At 40.7% G+C, this 20,938-nt stretch overlaps 1 protein-coding gene across 1 annotated transcript in view; it reads right to left on the bottom strand.

The window, feature by feature from the left end:
* The window catches only part of cnksr3 (cnksr family member 3), a 49,875-nt gene extending 32,224 nt beyond the window's left edge, over nucleotides 1-17,651 (bottom strand). Inside the window, exons 1-2 of the mRNA XM_070849850.1 lie at nucleotides 17,471-17,651; nucleotides 331-494 (exon numbers count right to left, since the gene is read on the bottom strand). Coding sequence (XP_070705951.1) covers nucleotides 331-494; nucleotides 17,471-17,522 — 216 coding nt within the window. The 5' untranslated portion in view covers nucleotides 17,523-17,651. The remainder of the gene's footprint in view (nucleotides 1-330; nucleotides 495-17,470) is intronic.
* Between the last annotated feature and the right edge of the window lie 3,287 nt (nucleotides 17,652-20,938).

Below are 20,938 nucleotides of genomic sequence, written 5' to 3'. Positions count from 1 at the left end.
TCAAATAATTTCATAAATCTCATAAAGTTTTCCTGTTTGGAATACTTAATTCTTAATTCCATGGCCCGTGGGCAGCCTGGATTTTGGCAGATAATCCCAACATTTGGGAGTTTTTCTCACAACCTGAAGTAATCCACTGTAAAAGCTATCCGTTTCCATGGTAACACCGCAAACAGGAACTGCTAACAGCTAACTCAGCAGTGCAAATCGGCCAACGTCATACTTCCTTTAAATCTGCCAAAGCATTATGGGAAGTCTTGCTCCAAAACATTACAAAACACGATTAACCCAGAAATGCAAGAGACGTCAACGGCGTGACGGGTTACTGACCAGGGCGCAGAGCAGGTCCACGGCCTCCAGCACCAGCTCCTGGTGTCCGACCCGCGACACGCCCAGAGACAGCAGCTCTTGGTGGGACATCCTGAGCAGCTTCTCCCCGTCCACCTGCTGCCGCTGGAAGGACGGGATGTGCGGCTGCAGGCTGTCGTCCAGACCTGAGGGACAGACGGAGGGACAAGACACTGAGAAAAGACTCTCTCATCTTCACAACGTCTCTACGTTTCTTTAGGTTGTTTTATTGGCAGCGTTTTCGCATTAAACAGACAATAAGCAGTGAACAGGAAGGAGGAGGACGAGTGCTGTACACGTGAGTAAACGATACCGAGACAGAGTTTCAGTGAAAGTCAGCTCTGTTATGATCCATTCGAGTTTGACAGCAAACAGAGCTGCTGAGTCAACAGCGACTTATTGACTCTCTTCCTGCTGATCCATCACTGTGACGGCCAACAGCTAACACCGTCCTGCCACCTCACCACACACACCACACCTCACCTCAGGATCGATGGGGTCACTTCTGGGTCTAAACGGACAGCCCTGCACGAGCACATCCAGATCTTGCCTCTAATCTTAAACATTCATCAACGTCTAATGTACTGCGGTCCACCGTTAGAGTTTAGTTTTAGCCCAAAATAGCCATTTCTAACTTTATAGGTTTGTTAAAAGTCACATAAACTACCCTAGTACCTTCATATGTCAACAAGGACTTGATCAATTCAAGGATAACACAAGTATTTTTAAACCTGGGCCCTGTTTTTATATATTTTGGGTTCAAAATGACTGGTAAGTACAAAAAGTGTTGGAACTGGTCCAGTAGATCACCTCAGCCAGCAGCCATGAAACAGGCTGCAATGGCTGCAATGTGATCCTTGTGTCTGACAGCATTATAGAAAGGATCCCTACAGAGAGAGACCTGGATCCAAGATCCTTTTGGTTTAACCACAAACAGCTGTTACATCACTCTCCAACACACCAAACTCCATTGACAAAAACATCAATTTTACCTCACAGAGCACAGCCTATCAATGCCTCTATCAGTTAGTCTTTGGACTTTGGTGTTTTGAAGAGTTTGGATCCAACACAATATACACAATATACACAAAATAACACAAATAAATTCACTGATCAAGGCAGCAGCAGAGCAGCAGCTCCTGTGTCCTGTTCTCTAAAATCCCTGTTTTAGTGAATGTAGTCTGGTGTGTGTGCTGTTTGTGGTTAAACCAAAAGGATCTTCCAGGTCTCTCTCTGTAGGGATCCTTTCCATGATGCTGTCACACACTTAGAATAACACTCTGAACCTGTCAGTGGATCAAACAAGCTCTTTTAGTGGACCTACTGTGATCAGGTTATTGGACCAATTCCAACACTTTTTTACCTACCAGTCATTTAGACACCAAAACATGTTTAAAGAGTTATCTTTTAACATCAGAAGCACCAATGTTTACATCTTCTAATAAATCCATCCAGCAGGCCTCGCAGATAAGTCCTGGACCGCTGTGGACCAGGCCGGCTCTCCACTTCAACCCCTGTGACCTCATGCGAGACATAGCCAGCTCCAGGGGCGCCACTCCGTGTCCGACCCTGAACCGTGACCTCCGACCTCTCTGTGAAAAGGCAGCAGCGGGACACGAGATAAAAGAGCTCTGAGCGCTGGATCAACAGAGGAGCGTCGACCAACGTCCAAACACATGCTCCTACTGACACACATCAGCACCAGACGGCCAAACGTAGGATGTGTTTGGATTGTCGGAGGGTCGAGACGCCAAGGGATGATTGACACATTATTGGTTTGAACAATCACTACTATCATAATTAATCTATCCCAAGATGTCTCTTTAGATTTACATGTAAAGGCTGCTATTACACAGTTAATGATGGCATGTGACCGCCATCGTAGGTAAATAATCCAAATGCAGATGAAAATCACAAAATTACAGTAAAAATAGTGTTTTTTCCCCCCTCGAGGAAGGAATGACTTCATTTTTTTGAAAGGTTGGATTAAATTCAAACTATTGACTACTGTTATTGCTGCAGTGGACGACTTAATCAAAATACTTTGCGATCAGATTTAGAGGGAAGGAAATACCTGTAATTTTAGCCCAGAAAAACAAATTTTCCCCATTTTTTTTCTCTCAAATTTGAGTCTTAAATCTCAAAGAATCATTTCACTTTTTCATTCTAAATTTAATTCATTTTTTCACAAATTTAAGACTTTATAATCTCGGAGAATATCCTTATCTATTCCTCTATATTCTCCAAAAAGTTTTTCTCCAAATAATAGTCCCCTCCCCAAAATTATTTGGCGTTTGAAGATTAAAAAAATGTCCCTAATACACCATCTCACCAATTTTATGATGTGACATCTCACAACAATCATCTATCATGTAAAACATATTAAAACCAAGCTAGCTAACTTTTCAGAACTGTGTTGCCTCTACAGCTGAAATCTGTCAAGTAGCTGATGGACAGAAAATTGATTTTTAAGCAAAATAGCTGAAAATTTACTTTTTTTTTTTTCAAGCAAGCACTTTGTTAAAAGTGTTATCTCTCTAAAAAGATGTGATGGATATTTTACAGACCAAAATTATCAATCTGGAGACTAATCGGTGGATTATTTGATGGTTAAAACAGTCTTGTTTTGGTGCGTCCAACCCAGTGCAGCCAATTTGAAAATCAAACTGCCACAAACATCAGTTAAAAGCTTAGAGAAACTTCAGCAGCAACACTTCTGATGTCCTGGTGTTCGGCTCCCGCCGGGTTACCCCAAACTAAAAATACATGCTGGTTTGAGAAAGCTTTTGCACAGAAGCGAACACCAAATGGCAGATGTTTGTGAAGCCCTGAGCGCCGGGGGCCGGACATCAGCTGGCCGACAAAATGCCTGAGCTGGTGTGAACGGTGGAGGAGAAAACAAGCGGCCCTGCATGTGGTCAGTGAAGCGCCCCGCCGGCGCGACAGATGGCCGACACTCACGCCGACAGCAGGGAGGAACATTCCTCCTTAGCTGACTGCTGGTGTGACGCCTCAGTGTTTGCACCACGTCACACCTCCGACACCGGGAACAAGACACTCAACGCAATAACCACAATAAGGAGCACGAATACGCTTGTTTACTTGTGTCTTTATGAGCAAAAGCTAGAAGATAAAACGGACACAGGACAACAAATTACGAAAGAAATCTGCGACATGCTGCAGCTTTTATGTGAAATATGAAACATTTTTGACAAGTAATCAATCATTAAAGCCATTTATGAAGCAAAAATGTTCAGATTCTGACTTCTTAAATCTGAATCTTACAGTTTTTTCCCATCTTGAATAAAAATGAAACTAAAATTAATATTTTGTTGTTTTTTTTAAACATTTTTCATCATTTTCTAACAATTTATGACCAAAAAACAAATAATGTGATTATTTGATCATGAAAACAATCATTAGCAGCTTTTATGGACTCCATGTATGGCTACAAACAACAATTACTACAACTATTGATTGATTGATTTCTTTTGACTCTTGATTATTATGACTTTGCATGAACAGATCCACAAGTGGCATCTTGTATTTACTATTTTTGCTCAAATAACAGTGAAAAAAAACACAAAAATATTTGATTTATAATGAAATAAGCTGGTGCATATGTATGTATTATTGTTTTTTATTAACCCAACACCATCCTAGGATGAAATAAACCATCTTATATATGTAGTTTATTGGTAAGAGAGATGTAAGCAAAACCTCATTATGGACATTTATCAATTTGTCAGTACTCCAAATACTTATCTTATTAATTTTATCACATATAATGCAAAAGAGACATGAACCTTGATTAAATGATAGCATATTAATATTGGCATCCCTGAGCTTCTGTACTAAAGACCTCCTTCTTTACTACTTTGTTTTGGTTTCTGCTCCAGTTGAGCTGCTCCAACGAACTTCTGCTTCGTGTCAGAAAACTTGTTCTGCTCATGCATGTCCCTGGAAAGGTGCCCAGCTGCAAACTTCCACGCCATTCCCAAACTTCCTCAGAGAAATATTCAAACACACCCCTCGAGAAAAGAAAAAACATATTTCCAACAAGTGTGCTTTCACTGTTTGTTCGTCAGCGTCGGACGGAGGGTTTGTGGTCACCAGGAATGTGTTGGCGACAGCCTGGATCACATTACTGACACCCGAGGAGGCCGATAATCTCCCAGCTGCACAGCAGGGGCGGTCAAAATGTCACGCGACAGCCAAATCACCTGCTAACGAAAGCATGACAGCACCGGGCCGAGCCTCCCTGCAGACAAGGGAGACCTTAACAAGCAAATCTGAGCTCCTGTTGAGTACATGTGATTATTCCTTCAACACGAGCAGAGACGTCCCGCTCAGGTGGGGCGATAGTAATGGTTTAAAGTCCAAATTCACCGGCTTCACTGGTAGAGCTGGTTTCAGTTTGGTTTATGTGGTTTTGGAACTAAAGACGAGGTTTAAAACATCATTTCCAGTGTGAAATAAAACACTTGATCCCAGCAGGATTCACCTGAGGAAAGTCAAGCACAACAAATATCCAATAAAAAGGTGCAGCACAGCGCCGACATCCAGATCTGGATCCAATGATCTCGTGAGAAATGATCATCAATTTACGTGACAGTCGACACATTTTTCTTCATTCCACGTTTTGAACATTGCCGTCGGGCTTTTGGCGCTCGGCCAAAACTTTCGAAAAGCGGCTTCGAGTGTTTGGCAGCCGCTGAGGAACACGGAGGATCACCGCGCTGAAACGCTGCTGAGCGGTTTGTGGTTTTGGCTGCAGCTTCTCAGCCTGCAGGACTAATGAACCACGGCGATGAAACTGTGTCCGCTTGCATGAACGCTAAGTTATCTGATGTTTAAAAACTTAAATAATAAATCTTATGTTTGCTTTTTCACCTTTCAAGTGTTTTTTTTTTTACTGTTTTAATTCTGTTTTTGAAGCATTTTAACTAAGCTGTGATCAGATCTCATTCATTTAATTCAGATTTATTTACCGGTTCGACTCATTTTCTTTAAACTTTGCAGATTTCAGATGATCCAGAAAAGGTTTTACACGAGCTGATCCGCACTATAAACCACTGAAATCATCCCTTTACTATTTCTTTAGATTTATCTATCAAATATAGACTAAATGAGAAGTTATGGGTTGTTTTTTTTTTACTGTGTGTGTCAGACTCAGACTCGATCCTGCTGCTAATGAACAACAGGTGAGAGGATGCTGAGCAGCGGTCCTGATGCTGGGAGCAGATCACCTCAACCTAAAACACACTCGCTGCCTTCAGACTCACCAATACGTCAGCATTTTCACACTTTCGGGATCTCTGAGTCGTCATAAAACTACACGTCGGGTTCACCTGTTAACAGGACGTGCACCATCCCCCTCCTGTTTCACCACTACTCTTAATCTAATCAGCTCTGAGCTCACAGACATCGCGGCACGGTTCACATGAGAAAACAGCTTTAATCTGGACGTCCGGCCTTTTGTTCTTTGTGAAGCATTCTGAAACCTGAAGCCTGTTTGTTGGCAGAATAAATCTGACTGGACGTGAAATCAGAGCGGAGACAAACCACAACTTGAACGTACAAAAAGCACATCACAAAGCGATATAAGTGATAATAAATGTTCTTTTCAGGTCTTTCTCAAACATAAAACTAATTTCAGATCCTGCTCTGCTGCCCAGCTCCCCTCCTGACAGTCCCAGAGGTCATTAGGGGCTAAAATGTGTGTTTTTAAAAGGTTTGACATCAACATGTGCTGCTAAAATCTTAATATAATCTAATTAAGACCCTCGTGAATGAAAAACAACATCCTTATGAAGACTTTACTGCTATAAAATGTGGTATTTTTTCCATTTTGAACAGACAAAATGTCCACTCGACTGCACAGTGGGACTCGAACAGGCCACATAAACGGAGCTTGATACAAACGAACACCAGAAGATTCAAGTAAGGAGGATTTTCAGGCTTTTAAAAGGCGTTTGTAGCGATGGATAATTTTTGCAGCCCAGTCTCCAGTTTGCTTTAGTCGCAGATGTAGCAGAAGTTAATTTCTCTGCCCGTCTGTCTCGTATTTGCAGACGACTCCGGGTCTCTGTGCTGCTGTCAGTCAGCTGCTGGTGGGAAACTCTCTGTGTACCGACGGGCAGCAGCAGCAGCAGCTCAGGGTGGGAAAGTTTTACTTCTAACGGCAACGACAAAACCACCGTTTCACCTCGAAACCCGTCGGAGAGAAAAAAAACAGCTTCACCAAACACACAGTCACCCACTCCTGATGTTATTTGCAAAAATTAGGTTTGAACCGACGATTGGTTCACTGATTTTATCAATATTACTCTGAATAACTGGAGGTTTACGGGATATTATGCTCAAACACAGCGGATCCAAGATGGCAGCTGCTCGTTTGTCGTTTGATGTTTATGTTGTCCCAAAAAAAAAGCACATAAATGAGAGAAAATATATAGATTTTATATTTTTACATCAATATAAAGTACATCAAGAGTAAAAAAGAAAATCAATACATATTAACATAATATAAGCCAATATTAGATAATAACTACTAATAATATTAATTCTTGTAAACTACCTTTAAACACGGTGATAAATAAAGTAAAACCAGACTCAGAGAGGTCAAAAGCTCTAAACAGCTTGAGCACAGTGAGCGAGTAAAGATTATAACCCACTGTAATCTTTTCTTCCTTCACTGCTAATCGTTAAAAACTTTAAGTCCCACGTTGCACAAGCCGTAACACGTCAGAGTGTGATCAAAACAAACCTGATCAATAATAGCTGCTACCTCTTGTTAGCTTCATGGCACAATGTCAATGTCTGGAAGCTTTTAGCTGAGGTCGGACACATTTTAGGGACATGAAGAAGAAGAAGATCCTCCAAGAAACGACGTCACCAGAAGAAGAATTACGCAGATTTAAACCATTTAAACTACAGAGTTCAGAGGGTTAAAAGCAAAGTGAGAGCTGCAAACAGGAAGACAGGCAAGTCACCGATTGGACAATAAAGTCGTAATTTTATGGAAATAAAGTCATAATATTTACAATAAAAATAATCTTAATATTACAAGAATTAAAACTTCATGTTATAGAGTCATATTTTATGGGAATAAGTAAATAATTAAAGCAAAATATTGAAATATTCCAATACTGGGAAAAATGGGACTGCTAAACCATATAGACTCTTAGCAATCACATCTTTGAAAACAGAAAAAGTGCTTTGTACCTGGACCCTCTTGCCTCGGCTTACTGTAATTTATTTTTTCCCAGTTTGTTTTTGTTGTTGTTGTTGTTTTTGTTGCTGTTTATCGCAAAATAAATGAATAAAAAGTTAAAAAATATACATATATATTGAAATATTCCAAGAATAATGTTGGAATTTCTGCAAACGTCGTCATCAGAAATCAAACCGCTCATAAAAATACTTCCTACTGTGTGTATTTATGTTCTCTGGTGTCAGAGACACCAACAGGTAGATAGAGGATTTACTGTCTAATCATCACAAACTCTTTACTGCACCTTAAGGACCAGAAGATAAAGCACAGAGTGGGACATAAACACAGCAGACTGCACTTTAAAATGACTAAATGATCATAGAAAACAAAGATCTTCATCCGTTCTGCTTTAAATGTCACTTTGTTGTGAGAAAACCAGATAAAACTGAGTGAATTCTAGCAGCTTGTTTTCAGATGTCAGATTAAAGTCCAGCTCTGAACGTTAAATAACCTGGAGTTCGTCGTCATGGTTACAGTCATGGACAGTCTCCTAAATTATGAATGGAAATCACCAATAATCATGAACGACTACAGACGATTACAGCTGTTCTGTGTTTTTACTGTTAATGTAAGTATTTATTGTTCAGCTTCTGTATTTTAAAAAGGTATTTCAGGCTCCAGGTGAACTGGTTGATACCACACACACTTGTTCCTGAACAAATACACATTAAATCAGTAAATAAATTCCTGGGCTGACAGTCACTCTGTTTATGGGGCGTGCTGGTGATAAAGTGGGTTAGTGACGCGAGGAAGTCGGTTCAAAAATAAAAAAATACAGCTGCAGGTGAAACTCCAGCTGCTCATAAACAGTCCAGTTAATCATTGGTCAGAAAAAGATCAAAACAAACGAGGCCTCGTTTTACAGATCGATTCTGACAAGACGTCCCTCCTCAGCACAGTATGACTGAAGCCCTGTCCAGCTCCCATGAGGTCTGCACAGGTGAGGCTGACCAGAGGCACAAGGTTTGTGGTGATTCTGGCATAAATCACTTATAAATATGACTTACAGACGAGGACCAGACAGAAAAGGGCTGTAATACCGTCAGTAATACAGCGTGAGGTCATAACAAAAGTTTGGTCTGGATCAAACTCTTTAATTCAGAGAGAGCCAACGAGTCAAGAATTCAAAATTAAGGATTCAAGAATCCACAAACGAGCAAACATCAGGCGATAATAGGCGCCTTTTCTTTTTTTTCTGCAATTTAAGTCATTTATACTGATTTTACTGCTATAAAAAGCAGCAGCTACGACCAAGCTGATGACATGGAGGCTCCTGAGCAGGTGAGCTGACGTGTTGCTTTTTAAATGACAAAGACGGCACAGTTTTAGACAGACAGGCCTACAGCAGTACTTTCGTCAGTCCTCAGCCACGATGGTGGGGATTTAAGAAAATAAAAAAGGTTGGATGTTCGGAAGTTAATGCAGAAATGTGGAAAAAAGCGTCTTGTGTGATCCGACCGACAGTCCAGTCGTGCACAACAAAGAAAATACTCAAATATTTTGTAATTTTTCCTTTAAAAAAAGTGACAAACGATTATTTGAGCATCAAATTTTCTGCTGATCTCGACAAAATATAATAATTAACAGAACTGTAGGTTCTTTTATGTTGATCAATCTGGTGTATTACTAGAATAATTTAACTTGTGATGATTTCATTTAAATCAAGTTGAGTCAATTCATTTAAAACAGAGAATCACACTCGCTGTCGCTTTAAGAAAAATAGTTTAAATATCATCACACCTTCAGTTTGACATTAATTTTGAAATAAATGATCAATTTTTACTCCTAATAATACTAATAATGATATTAACACTAATAATAATCCTCCACGGTAAGAGCAAAGTGCTCGACACTGTTGAACCGACCCGTCTGAGGTCTTCATCGCCTGTTCATTACACCAAACGGCACGTGTTGTGTTGCTGAAGCACAAAGACGGAGTTCGGACCCGACACACCCCGGCTGGGGAAGGGGAGGCGGTGTGGAGGGGGGGCAACAAAAGGCATTTTTACCCCCCCGACCTCCACCCCACTGCCATCACAACAGGACGAGGGTGGAGAGCAGCGAGGAAAAAAGGGCAAAAGAGCAGTGGGGCTATTCATAGCTATTCATAGCCTCAGTGGGCCTCTATAAAACCCTTCAGTACATCACACACACACACACACACACACACACACACACACCCACACCCTGGCCATTCATCTCATCTCACTGGTACGAGGCAGCCGTGGTGGTGGTGGTGGTGGGGGTACAGTGTTGAACAAACACTGTTCAAGAGGAAAAAGGATTTCCTTGAGCAGATTTGTGCTCAGCAGTCTTATGAAATCAAACAAACAGGGATTGTGGGAGTTCTGTGTGTGAAGAGCAGCTCTAACAGCAGAGTGGACGTGATTTAAAATATCTTTAGAGCTGAGGAGGTTTAATTGTGATTGTCATTTTTGCAGGAGGCCAATTAATTGAACTGCGTTAACAAACTGATCATTCTCATTCTCCATAAATCCTGTGTGAAAGTGGCTCTGAGCGCTCTCCCTCCTGAAAGACGTCACTGTTGCTCACCAAAAAGGCAGGAAGAGGCGCCCGGCGAAGATAATCTGGATGTTTCCTGTGATTCACCGCGCTCCCTCGGTGAACTCACTGATAAGACAAGACGCTGGGCGGGAGCGAGAGAAAGAAAGAAGCATATCTGCCATTTGGGGGACGCTTAGATCGAAATCACCTCGCAGGACAATCGGTCCGTTTACATGCAAATAATTGTGGTTAAAAGTGGTGCGATGACAGCAATGTGACGCATTTAATGAATCCCTCTTCTGTTTTGTTTGTAAATGACTGGTAGGTGCACAAAGTGTTGGAATTGGTCCAGCAGGTCGCCTCAGTTGTCAGCCATGAAACTGTCAGCAATGGCTGCAACATGATCCTTTGGGACAACTGCACCTGACCACAGTAGGTCCACTAAAAGAGCTTGTTTGATCCACTGACAGGCTCAGAGTGTTATTCTAAGTGTGTGACAGCATCATGGAAAGGATCCCTACAGAGAGAGACCTGGAAGATCCTTTTGGTTTAACCACAAACAGCCGTTCTATCGCTCTCTGCACACACACCAGACTACATTCACTAAAACAGTGATTTTACCTCACAGAAGACAGCGTACTGCTGCTTAGTCTGGTGAGCTGGTCAGTGAGTTTGCTTGCGTTATTGTGAGTTTCACAAATAGTGTGTTGGAGCCAAACTAACCCTAAATTCACACAGCAACACAAACAAACTAACGAATCAAGGAAGTGGTTCACCAGCAACTCCTCTGTTTTGCAACATAAAATTACTGTTTTTATGAATGGAGTCTGGTGTGTGTGTGCAGAGAGCGATATAACGGCTGTTTGTGGTTAAACCAAAAGGATCTTCCAGGTCTCTCTCTGTAGGGATCCTTTCCATGATGCTGTCACACACTTAGAATAACACTCTGAGCCTGTCAGTGGACTCATTTCTATACCTCCCAGTCATTTAGACAACAGAATGTCTACAAATAGAGGTTAAGTTTAAGTTACCCTTAAACAAACGTGGCTGCTGATGATACTGTATTACAGTCAGTGTTTGTTTTGTTTTACACTCTAAAGAATCAGCATGACGACGTTCTCACGTGACGGAGGTTCTCCTCCCTCTGAACAAACAACCAGCCATCACACTCCGGTTCCCATGGGATCCTCATCACATGCGCCTCAGATCCTCATCATCCTCATCATCATCAGGCCGAAGCCAAAGAGTTTGTTTTATCTCGTCTAACAGGATGAAACGCTGCTGATCTGGACTCGTTCCAGCCGAGGGAGTTAAAACAGCTCACCTGTCTACCTTCACTCATGCGAGTCCTGTGGGCGGCAGGTGGATACAAGAGGACGCAACCGCCAGCACCCAACAAAACACAAAGAACTATGGGTAGGAGAAGATATAGGCAGTTCACAGGTTATAAATCCCATGTGAAAATCCCATAATTAACCCATTCAGCCCCCACATCACAGTTCATCACTCTTTATGCTGCACGATCTGATCGGGTTTAAGTAGCCGAATCACGTCCATCTGTCTATTTGCACACGGGTGCAAACAGACCCTGCGTTGGCTCTCCTGCTAAACAATTAACTGTCTTTATGTCAGCAAACACACTCTGTGGGAGTCATGTGACTGTCGGCTCCTGTCACACCGCTCAACGTGAATCAAAATAAACATCTCCACCACAGAAAACCATCTGGAGGTTTGATAACAGCCGTGAATTTGCTCTTATTTGGATTCTACCTTCAGCGTATTTGTGGTGAAACTGGCTGCGCTGTAATTGGTTTTATGGTGAGAAGGTCCAGCGATAAGATATGGCACATATTTACAGCCCTTTACGGCCGAACAAATGTTTACAGTAACTGAAATGTGTTTCTCAGCCTCAGACCTGTGACCTTTCCTCCTTCATCATAGAAACAAACAACAAAAAGGCAGGAAGGTCTTTGTTGGATGAAACTGAAAGCACAATGATGCAGAGTTTTGGCTGCTGTCCACTGATCGCCGAGAGAGGAAACACGGTTATTTTGGAAAGGCAGCGTCAGGAGGGAGGAACAGGAGGGTCGGAGAGTCGAAGTACACGAAGAACAATCAGATTTTTACTAACTGTGGACTTTCAAATGTGAAGGGGGGATTAAAAAGCATGTTAGAGGGGCATCTGATCAGAGGATGTGTTTAAAATGTTGGAAACTTCAATAAAGTTTGGTAGAAATCCAGACCGTGGGTCAAGAAATAAGAGGTTTGTTTTTGGTGTTTCATCATTTTATATTTCTAAATTGTTCAAGGTTGCAAGATAAATTGATTTGACAACATTTTCTCACAAATCTACCTCAGTTATTCTAATGTTTTATCAATTAACTGATCTTTTTGGTCTATAAAATGTCAAAAAAGATGTGAAAAGCCTCCTAAAACCAAAAGGAGACGTCATCAAATAGCTCATTTTATCAAACAGACAGAAAGATATTCAGATTATTATCACATCAGGTAAAAAAAAAAAATTAATCTATCATCTGTTAATCCACTAATCAATGAACTTACTAAACATTACAGCCGTACAGATTTTCTAAATTGGGATTTGCCCAGTTTTTTGGGCCAAATGTTGGTTAAACTACATTTTAAAATCACTGCTAAGCTTCAGGTTGATGTTTCCTGGGAAAACACATTTACTCTAATAATAATAATAATAAGTTGTGTAACTGGAATTTCAAAATAAGTGCACATTAGTATGCATGTGTACTTATTCAAATAAGAAATAATAATCCTGCCCGGGGGGGAAAAAACAAGGCCAGATGAACTCCTGATGCCAGAAAATATAATATAATGTACATTTCCATCACTTTGATTTAAAAAAACAAACAAATAAAGACAGCTGAGGTAAGCGAAGGCCACTATTTGAGAACTATAGAAGAACGTCCTGCTCAGTGGCTTTATTTCCAGAACTGTGTCACCTCTCTGAGTTCAGCCTCCTCACCCTCTGAACCGGCCTGCCGTCATTTACGTCGAGGTGTGACGACACCTGCCAGACGAGCAGAGAAACTATGTGGATCTGTCTGAACACGCCGAGATGTACGTGTTTACCTGTCTTAGTATTTTACCTTCAGTTATGTTCATTTGTGTGCACGAATTCACTCTTATAAGTGGAAATATCCTGTTTTTGTTGTTTTTTCATTATAATAAACTGAATTTTTGGGGGATTTTGGGCGATTTGTTGGGCAAATCAAGACATTTGGGATATTACAATGGAGATTTTTCACAGTTTCCTAACATAGATAGACCAAACTATTGATTGAGTAATGGGGAAAATCATCAATAGGTAGCAAAAAATGATGGTTATCATCAAAGTGTTTGGAGTTTCAGCTGAAATGTGTCCAAAACATGCTCCGTTATCATCTTATTTATTCTCTGATCGTAAATTAGTGGATCTAAATCAGGGAATTAGCTCATTTTAGGTTTGATTTGTTAAGACGGCCTTGAATTACGCTACAATAATAAATATCCGACTGACCTGCAAGTTCTACCAAACTCCATTGAAGATTTGACACATTTAAATGGCACTTTGAACAGGAAATTAGCCGAGCAGGACGACTGGAGAACTAAAGAAGAGGACTATATCGCTGGTTTGGTCGTCAGAGGAACACCACACCAAGTAACAGGAGGATTTCCAAGACTTTTCCAGGACATGCAGACACACAGAATATGAAATCTATTCTTATAAATCTGCTCCATGTCTGGGAATATCTGTGAAGATTAACTGTGACTGGATATCAGCAGTGTTTTCTCCCCGTCAGTCTTTGTCAAACTTGTTTTTCAGTCCAAGTTTCTGCAACAAACGTGTTCATTTCTTATGCTGGCAAAATTATGAAGCTGACCCATATTCCCCCCGACTTCCCCCAAAGAATTCCCGGAATTCCCTGACTATTCCAGGATTAATCCAGGAGTTTCTTTCTGGCTCGAGTGTTTCTGGTGGTCTGTGGGAACCAACTCCACATCAGACAGAAAGATTTTAACATGACCCACTGAACCTGTTGCTTCAGCCGCACAATGTGACTAAACACACACACACACACACACACACACACACACACACACACACACAGTGACCGCCTGTAGGCACCAGTCTGCTCTGTAGTTACACTGCAAACACAACGACGGGATCCTACAACAGGTCAAACACAAATTTAGTTTCTCAGACAAAGAAATCAAAATGTAAACCGATGCCTGTGAGAAGGTTCACTCACTTCACCGATCACTTTTTTTTATAGATTCAAATATTCACTTTTTAAACTGTGCAGAATCTAATATCAATGCAACTGTTCGACACCAGACTGTGTTGAGAAAACACACAATTTAAAAGAAAACATTGCTATTCTATATTTTCTAATGAACCCAGCAATTAGATGATTCTGCTAACACGTCGAGCCGAAGCGATTAGTTATTCGGCAGAAAATCATCCTGAAAATCTACAATCTACTATTATCTTTTTAACCACCACTTCCAGCTCCTCAGACAAGAACAGTCACTCATTTCTTTGACTGGTTAAAAACAAATTTAGCAAATTCAGAGCTCCATTATTGTCTAAAAACTATTAAAAACACACCGGCGAGCCTCACTGCTGCACCAGGTGACGTCTTCCTTCATCACCATGAACACGCACACCGCCATCCGCCTCTGGAAATAGTCCCCAACAAATGCTCTATGTTCTCCTTTTTGTTGAAAACTACAGTGAGCTGCAGTTTGAGGAATCACTGAGCCCTTTTCCCAAGATAAAACTACAGGACAATATGAGAGAAAGTTGCCTCTGAAGGCTCAGTCATGTTTAATTATTCTTCAATCGGAGATATTTTGGCATTTTTGTCTTAATCTGCTTTAATTGAGCCGCCCAGGTCATGTGACTGACCCTTGTGTGTTTCACTTGTTTCATGCAGAATAAAAGTCTGGCAGTCAGATGTGGTTAAAAGGCGCCGTCGCCACAGTGAAGCGTCCCAGCGACCCTCTGACCCTCCACACGGCGGGGGGCATGTACTGAAGTGTGTGTGTGTGTGTGTGTGTGTGTCTGTGTCTGTGTGTGGACTCAATGGACTCTCACTTTCTCAAACAGTGAATTCAACTCGTACAACAATAGACTAAAGCCGCAGAGACGACCCACTAACTCCCAAATGAACAAGTGACTTCGATTAAAAGGGTAATTCCTGTATTTATCTTTTAAACTGAAGCACTTTTTGTACTTATTATGATGTCTACATGACTGGGAGGTGACAAAAAGTTTTGGAATTGGTCTACATGATCGCCTCAGCCACCAGCTGCATAATAGGCTGCAATCAGTGTAATGTAATCCTCTGGGACAACTGTTCCTGATCACAGTAGGTCCACTAAAAGTGATTGTTTGATCCACTGACAGGCTCAGATTGTTATTCTAAATGTGTGACAGCATTATGGAAAGGATCCCTACAGAGAGAGACCCGGAAGATCCTTTTGGTTTAACCACAAACAGACGTTTTATTGCACTCTGCAAACACACCAGACTCCATTGACAAAAACAGTGATTTTGCCACACAGAGCATAGCAGATGCTGGTCGAGTTACGGTGACCTTTGGTGTTTTAAAGAGGTTAGTATGGATCTGATTTAACCCTTTTTAACACCAAAATCACACAATAACACAAACAAACTAAGTGATACAGGCAGCAGTAGATCAGTAACTCCCATGCTCTGCAAGGTAAAATTACCATTTTTCTCAATGGAGTCTGGTGGCTTTGAAAAGAGTGCTATAACGGCTGTTTGTGGTTAAACCAAAAGGATCTTCCAGGTCTCTCTCTGTAGGGATCCTTTCCATAATGCTGTCAGACACTTAGAATAACAATCTGAGCCTGTCAGTGGATCAAACAACCTGAACCTGAAATATGTAAAAAAAAATAAATAAAAAATAATTTTTAATTTAAATTTTGAAATACCGACATGGTTTTGCATTTTTTCCAGGGTTTTCATTCCAGGAAGACGCTCATTAATCAGCGAGGAAGACTGAGTGTAATCAAGAATGTTAAACATAAAAAACACAACAATTATCAGGCAAGAGACACAAATGTTGGCTTCCAAACTTCCCGGTAATTAAAAACAGGCCTTTAACAAACCATAATTATGGCTCTGATTGTCACTTTATGGCTGATCGGTTAACTGGTCGGACCTGTTTATTGCTTAAAAACACACTGTGTGTGTGTGTGTGTGTGTGTGTGTGTGTGTGTGTGAATCCCATCCAGCTGTTACTCAACATCCAAACATAACAGTCAGTACAAAAAATAATCTACATTTCTATCATATCATCTGATTGTTCCTGATTTAAAGTGAAGTTTTACACCAAATACATTTAAGCAAAGTTCCTGAACAAACATTTAACATCTGAAAACTTTTATTTATATTTTAAAAAAACATGTTTTTACATCTTCTAAAGTAAGATATCAAATCTCAGACACAACTATTGCAGATTTAAACGGATACCCAGCCAACATAAAGGCACAATCCGTGAACTAGTAAAAACAAATGGTTTTACACCGTCCAAAATCCCAAACACGACCTGCTTTACGCTCTAAATACAGCTCTTTTAAAACCTGGACAACTGGAACACCAAACAACAAGCTCAGTTACAACCAACTGAGAGAGAGTTTAAAGTCTTATTCACCAATTTTAGTAAAACTAGTCAAGTCAAAGTTCCATAAGTAACCATAACAAGCTACCAGGCTAACTGTTGGGCCATTTACTTCCATAAAATCATCATTTTATACCATAAGTATGTGATAAACACTTAGATTCAAACATATTTCTGTGGGCTAAATGGCTGATTAGTGCTTTAATTTGAGTCCTACAAACTCATTAATGCACTTTAAATGTATTTCTAGTCTCCTGTGGCCATTTTATCTAATTTAACCCAATTTTGTGATTAATCTTATTCAGATTTTTCCATCTTATTGTCTGTAAATGTCATCCTAATGCTTCTCTTTGCCTGTTTAGAGCCCAGTGAGTTGCCTCTATGGTTGCAAATGTGCCCTTTAAACAAACACAACAAAATAACAGCATTTCAACTATTAAATCAAAATTAAAAGTTTAACATCATGTGTGATTTGTTGGATAAAGCAGCCGAATGATGAGGTTCTTCCTGAAGAACAACTTTAAAAAGCTTCAGACTAACAAGCTAAACGTAAAGTACATTTTATCTGTTAATTAGTCCTAAAAATTAAAACTAGCAACAGACACCTGGCTCAAGACCGTTAGCTTCGCCAAATAGTGATCCGTTCGATAACGTTAGCGCCATTATTTGGCAGCCTTACCTCTCATCCAGTCCACCACTTGTTGCGGGCTCCACTTACTCACAGCCTCCATTTCTCCGCTTTATTCGGGTTAATTAGATAATTATTCACCTCTACCGCCTCCAGACTACCGGGTTAGTAAACTTAAACCGTTAACCGGACATGGCGGCCGCTACAGGGGGGAGAGACAGACACGGAACCGACGGCCAGCGGTCCGCCGCTCACAGACTGACCGACCGACTGTTTGACACTCAAACACACCAGCAGAGCGGCGCCGAGGGCCGGTGTCAGGTTACAGCGGCCTTAGCCACGCCCCCTTCGCTTAGCGCTCCTCCAATCATATGAGAGTATCTTAATGATGCTTTCAGGGGCTGTGGGAACAACAGAACTGCAGCGCTTCATGAGGCGTAAAAGCAATATTCTTATTATCTTTATTATCCCATGTGGATTTACTTGTGCTGGAGTTACATTTCGTTGACAGCATTAGCACTCTGACTGTAGAAACAGCACATGCAACAAACAAAAACACCAAATATTTGATAAGTCTGACTACACCTGAATGCATCATTATTTAAAACGGATGTGGGCGGGGCAAACACCTTAAAATGTTAATTTTACCTGTGAGATGGAGATGAAAGGTGTGTGAGGGTTAAAAAAAAGTGAGGAAATTCAGATGTGTGAAGAGAAAACTTTGATCTTTCAGTTTAAGGAAGTATATCTGAATCTTCTTATGAGGATGAAAGAAACCAGCTGAGCATTACTGATCAATAGTGTTGATGTAACTCTGAAAAAAAGTGTTTAACAATATTTAACAAGCCCACAGTCACAGCATCACAGCTAGTTAGTTATTTTGGAAGAAATGTCTACAAACCTCCAGGAAACAATTCACATTAAAGTTTATTAAAAGTTTAGTATGTTTGTTTTCTGAGTGTCTGAATATTTTCCCTCCTAAAAACTAAAACCTTTGTGGAAAAAGTACCCGTTGTTATTCCTTTTTCTTGTCGGCCACATGTATAAACCTGAAGGTTTCTATCCAGCTACACACTGAATCCACTGCAGCTGATTTATGGAGAAACTTCGCCCCCATTTGGCACAAATCAGTAAAAGCAGCTCTCACATGTCCCATAGACGGATAAATAAATAAATAAATACATAAATGTTTGGCTTCTTTTGCTATAATAACACACTGACGATGTGCAAAACCCACACAGATTATATATTATATGTAGGAATACATATCTAAAATTTGGAGAAACTGAGAAATGCATGTATTGTCTCAAGATGCTTTACATAAACACATTTTCTTTTTATTAATCCAGTATTTATGACGTATGTTCCCAAAAGTTAGAATTCAACCAAATGACCATCGACAGTGACGTATGTATATATTACAAAATATAAATGCATCTGTCTGACATTGTTTAGTTTCATACACGACAACATTTAGAGAGAGTGTCTCTTAAATGCACTTCAAGTAAGCACATTGGGAATGTAAGTGTACTTTAAACCTGCTAACTGAAGCTACAAAGAGCATTTCGAGCATTTGAGTGCTTAAAATCCTTCAGAGCACTTTATTCACTTAAAAATGTGACTTCAGTTTCATGTATTTATATTAATCTCCCTGAAAGCAGCTTGATAGTTGTTTTATTGTCGCGGCTGCAATCGTGTAAAAATGCACCTGAAAGTTCCTGTTTCCGTCCTGGTGATCAGAGCTTCAGCTGGAGCTTCCTGAGGCCTCGTTTGGTGGATGTCGTCATCCTCCTCCTCCTTACTGGTCACATGGCTCTCCAGGCACGTGTCCAGGTTTGCGTCCAAGCCGAGTTTGTTGGACCTGAACTCTTCAAAAGGATCTTTGGAGTGAGTCCACCTCTGTCCACGACGAGCCTCCTGAGCGACAGACTGGCCGGACGTCGTGGTGACACCCTGGTCCTGGTGGAGGTCACCGGTCTGGTTTCTGGCGGCAGATGATGGACCGGGCCGGGCCGATTCCACGCCGGCAGACCCTAGAAGTTTCTGGGCAGCTGTGGTCACCATGTAACCAACACCCAAACCAATGTGTAGAAACAGCATCTTTGGTGTGGAATCAGTTTTTGTTTGTTTTGTTGAAGGTATTTTGGTGTTTCTTTGACTCCACCGGTTTGTTCTGGTGCCGGATGAACACAGATGAAAAGAACTGTTCTTCTGTGTTGTTCTGCAAAAGTAAACAACTTCAAAAAATGCTTCAAACTACAATCCAGCAGTTTGTGGCGTCACAAGCGATGATGGTGACGTCAGACGCCATTTGGGGGCGGGGCTTGACGACGCAGAAGACGTTCATTGTTGCGCATGCGCCGTTTTGAGAGACGAGCGAACGCGGGAATAAAACAACTTTTGTGTTGAAAATGTTTAAGAAAATGTCATTTTTCCTCCTGACCGTGAAGGCAGCATTCAAATACTACAACAATCCAGATTATCCAGATCCTGGATTAGATTGAAGGGCGTTTCCGGAGCGGGAAATTAAAGTGGAGACATAAAAAATTGAATGATTACACCTGGACACCTGGAGAGCAGGGCAGGTGAGGGGCTGAATGGAGCCGTTCTGCATAGTGAGTTTTATAATGAGGCCGCCTGAACTGCACTCTGGGTAATGGAGTGTTTCCGTCAGCAGGTGGCGCCACAGACTCACCTGGTGGGTTCAAAGGTAGGTGCAGGCAGTGATCGTCTATGAACGACAGATGAGTCACTCCGGGCCGTAAAAGAGTCACTAAAGTCAGTTTCAGAGGGAAATATTTAGTTTTTACTTCACTATTTATTTTTCCTGCAGCTTTAGTTACAACACAAGGTAAGATTCTTATAAAGAATTTATAGAATATGATGTTTTGTTATGAATTAAACTACCAAACAGTTTATGCAAGTACAGCTGAAACCATCAATCGATTAATTAATCGGCTATTTAACTATTTAGATAATCACTAAAAGAATTTTTCGTGTAAAAACTTTTTTTTTTTCTGGATTAATGTAGAAAATAAACAACGTCGTTCCCTGTTGTTTTGAGTCCTTATGGGTTTATTATTTGTTACCTTTTTCTATTTTTGAATCTTATTTATCTTATTTCTCTATTTTGTTTATCATTCTTATATTTTCTGAGGGGTTTTTTGCAGTCAGCTGTATGCACTCAGCGAGCTGTTGTATGTTTTTCTGTGTATTCACTAAAAAATATATATATAATATTAAAAACAAAACAAAATGAAATTTAAAAAATGCAGTTTGTTTTTTTTGCAACAAGGTCACTTTTCATGTTCTAAATAAATAAATAAGATAAAAATAAAAATAAAATGAAATAAAACAATACAAATGAAAAATAAAAATGCCCAAAAGTAAAAGAACATGTTCTGAAGTACAGCACCTGAGTAAATGTACCTCCTCTGCAGAAATCCCCTCGGAGTGACACCTCTCCCTCCTCCTCCTCCTCCTCCTCCCCTCCGTCGCTCCTCCCCTCCGGTGGAGCTC

This window comes from Pempheris klunzingeri, chromosome 18 (assembly GCF_042242105.1).
Source record: "Pempheris klunzingeri isolate RE-2024b chromosome 18, fPemKlu1.hap1, whole genome shotgun sequence".
Classification (NCBI taxonomy): domain Eukaryota; kingdom Metazoa; phylum Chordata; class Actinopteri; order Acropomatiformes; family Pempheridae; genus Pempheris; species Pempheris klunzingeri.
The sequence above is the reverse complement of the archived record's forward strand: the minus strand, read 5'-3'. Positions and strand labels throughout refer to the sequence as shown.